This window comes from Fulvia fulva, chromosome 8 (assembly GCF_020509005.1).
Source record: "Fulvia fulva chromosome 8, complete sequence".
In the NCBI taxonomy this organism is placed as follows: domain Eukaryota; kingdom Fungi; phylum Ascomycota; class Dothideomycetes; order Mycosphaerellales; family Mycosphaerellaceae; genus Fulvia; species Fulvia fulva.
In genome coordinates this window covers 250424-254090 of record NC_063019.1, presented here as the reverse complement: position 1 = coordinate 254090, position 3667 = coordinate 250424, and the positions used below count along the sequence as shown (strand labels likewise).

The window sequence follows — 3667 nt, the reverse complement described above, 5'->3', positions numbered from 1 at the left end:
CAATCCTTGGACATGTATAGTTCCTTTGTGGATCACCTGTGTCCTAGATAAGTAGGAAGCAGAAGTCTGTTGCCACATCAACAATAGAGGCTGAGTTCATGGCTATGGATGCAGCAGCCAAGCAGTCACAGTTTCTTGCTGCAGTCCTTAGAGAGATGAGGTGTCCTGACCTGGTTGGAGAGTGTTCATTCCAACCTAGGAACAAGGCAAGCAAAAGTACTGTTGATGAGCTGAGACCCGTGAAGCTTATAGGTGACAACTAAGCAACTTTGACCTTTGTCAAAGATGCCCATGTCCATAACAGGTCAAAGCATATTGATGTGGTATACCACTTAGTCAGGAATCTCTAGTGGCAAAGGAAGATTGTAGTTAGTGGATTACTGCCACACAAAGGACATGGTTGCTGATGGGCTGACTAAGCCCCTTAATGGCCAGCAGTTTCAAAACTTTGTAAGGCAGCTCTAGCTTGCATAAGGGATTGTTTGAGACCTTCTGACCTGAGTGGGAGTGTTGAGAATGTGCAGGTCATAGGGTCAACATTAGGTGCTTAGGGGGATTAGTAATCAGGGCTTGCTAGTCAAGTCCTGAGTGTAGCTGTCCCTCCTAAAACACCTACACCATTAACTAGCGATACTGTACATAGATACACGCTATCCTATTGGGTCCTTCTTCATTCACATAATCTGTAATTCCTATCTTCCACGGCTGCGCCATTCGTGTCCTGTCCTCAACAGGGTATTAGTTTATAAGGTATAAAAAACTATATTATTTAAAAGTAGTGCCTTATTAGCTTTTATGTAGGGCACGTTATTGCCCTAAATTAGTCATCGCAATCTCCTCGGCCAATACCTATTATATCCTTGCACCCTGTAATGCTTATTTCAACCTCATAATCTCATCTCACGCTGCAAGGTTATGCCATCTTTTCACACGACGCGCTCCGGCAACCATGAGACTTGGTGGGGCAATTGTGCTGAGTCAGAATTTTGAGAGTGAATGTCGACTCCACTGCATGCTCGGGATCTATGCAGACATGCCAATATGGACCCCGAACGACTCCTACAGCTGCCGGGGGAGCTATTGTTCCTTTGGCATACCCACAGAGCTGAGGTACTGCTAGGAGCTGCGGTCGTCATTGGGCTTCTGCGTCTCGCGATACAATGGCGAGGGAGAAAGTCCAAGATCGCATTGACTCCACCATTGGGCTCGCCGATCGACGAGAAGAAGCAGACATTTGCTGTGGAGCATAGCAGGGAAGTGTCCAAAGAGCCGGTCATAGCAGATAAAGTAGAGCCTGCGGTAGCATCGAAAGGACCCCGCCGAATCAAAGGGAAACGCATCCCACGACCGAAGCAAGATACTGGCCCCGCGATCGAGCAGATACAGCCATACGTCTTCTACTTCAGCCTGGGAGGCTCGACACGAGAACATGCGACCAAGCTTGTTGAGGCACTATCGGCCAAGGATGACAGCCAGCGAATCCTGCAGCCAGCACTCCACGACTTGACTGAGATCGATTACGAAGACTACTTTGTCTCCCCACCGAAGACCTCTTCCCCAAGTACTGCGAACTTCTACATGATCCTGATACCCGGGTACAATATCGATACAGAGCTGTCGAACTTCCTGTCCCATCTGGAAGAGACACATCATGACTTCAGGATCGACACAGCCCCGTTGTCAGGTCTGGCAGGATACAGCGTGTTTGGCTTCGGAGATCAGTCAGAGTGGCCTACAGAACGAGATGGATACTGCCAGCAGGCAATTGAAGTCGATAAGTGGATGGCAAGGTTGACAGGACGAAAGAGAGCTTTCCCACTGGGCATGAGAGACGTCAAAGCCGATGAGCTGGAAGAAAGACTGACAGATTGGAGAAGAGGAGTTCAGAGCGTCATGCAGGACCTGAGCCAAGGTAAAGGTCTCGGTGAAGGTGTAGCGGGCAGTGGAGACGCTGTTGAGAGCGACGATGAGGATGCTGTCGAGTATGAAGATGACGAAACATTGGTTGGAAAGCCTCGCAAGAACAGGAAAGTAGGCGATGACCTGGAAGACATGAAGGCACCTATACCTGTGGACTTCACGACCGCTGGAAAGTCTGCATCCACCTTACAGACACCGAAGGAAATGGTACCCAAGACATCACCCACCTACACCAACCTAACAAAGCAAGGCTACACCATCGTCGGCTCCCACTCGGGCGTCAAGATCTGTCGCTGGACGAAGTCAGCCCTCCGAGGTCGCGGGTCGTGCTATAAGTACTCCTTCTACGGCATCAACTCCCACCTCTGCATGGAAGCCACACCATCGCTAAGCTGCAGCAACAAATGTGTCTTCTGCTGGCGACACGGCACAAATCCGGTTGGTACTACATGGCGATGGCAGGTCGATCCTCCAGATCTCATCTTCGATGGCATGAAAGAAGGTCATTATCAGAAAATCAAGATGATGCGAGGCGTACCTGGCGTGAGGAGCGAGCGCTTCTCCGAAGCTATGAGGATACGGCATTGCGCTTTGAGTCTTGTAGGAGAGCCGATCTTCTACCCTCACATCAACGAATTGCTAGCAATGCTACACAACGAGCATATCAGCTCCTTCCTGGTTTGTAATGCACAACACCCAGACCAACTCGCAGCACTCGGACCCGTTACACAACTCTACGTCTCAATCGACGCCTCAAACAAAGAATCCCTCCGCAAGATCGATCGCCCTCTCCACCGCGACTTTTGGGAACGCTTCATCCGCTGTATGGACATCCTCCGCGAGAAGCGTTTTACTCACCGCACCGTCTTCCGCCTCACCTTAGTGAAAGGTTTCAACATCGAAGAGGAAGCAGCTGGCTACGCCGATCTCGTCGAACGTGCCCTTCCCGGCTTTGTCGAAGTCAAAGGCGTGACGTATTGCGGCACGAGTACTGCAGCCGGCGCTGGTCTTAGTATGCAGAATGTTCCTTTCTACAAAGAGGTGCAAAAGTTCGTTCTTGCACTCGAAGCTGAACTAAATCGACGAGGCCTCCAGTACGGCATTGGGGCTGAGCATGCGCATTCTTGCTGCATCTTGTTGGCGGATCGGACGAGGTTCAACAAGGATGGCAGGTGGCATACGACGATTGACTATCCCGCGTTCTTCAAATGTGTCGAGAGCGGCAAGCCGTTCTCACCGGAGGACTACATCGGCGCGCCGACACATGAGTGGGCACTTTGGGGTAATGGTGGGTTTGATCCCAGAGACGAAAGAGTTGATAGAAAGGGGAAGCCGAAGGAAGTGAAGGCTGTGGAGTATCCTCCTGGCAGTGTCCCTGGGTCAATGGTGATGGAGATATGAGGTCCGTGATCAGTGCAAAAAGAATGCACGTATTGATCCCACTACAGATCGAACGCAGATCTTCCAACCATGCACCGGCAACTCGTGGTCGCCGCGAACTTGCTATCAACGGAGTCGATGTTGGCCGCGACTGATGCACCCAGCCCGGTTACACCGCTCCTCATGTGCGTTGGATGTGCTGGCCGTTGCACCATGGGATCGATGATGGAAGCGGAGCTGGAAGGGTATGTATGGGTTGACAATGGGGTGGGGGTTGCAAAATGATGGGCTGTCTTGCGGATTGTTAGGGGATATGGCCAAAACAATGGTCCCACTACGAATCGAACGAAGGTCTTCCAATCACGCA

At 51.0% G+C, this 3667-nt stretch overlaps 1 protein-coding gene across 1 annotated transcript; it reads left to right on the top strand.

Moving 5' to 3' along the window:
- Positions 1-1041: 1041 nt before the first annotated feature.
- CLAFUR5_10806 (S-adenosyl-L-methionine-dependent tRNA 4-demethylwyosine synthase) lies at positions 1042-3321 on the top strand (the record flags this gene model as incomplete). The annotated part of the gene is made up of 1 exon (XM_047909954.1): positions 1042-3321. One exon carries the CDS (start codon positions 1042-1044, stop codon positions 3319-3321), a length of 2280 nt encoding a protein of 759 aa, XP_047765404.1.
- Positions 3322-3667: the final 346 nt, after the last annotated feature.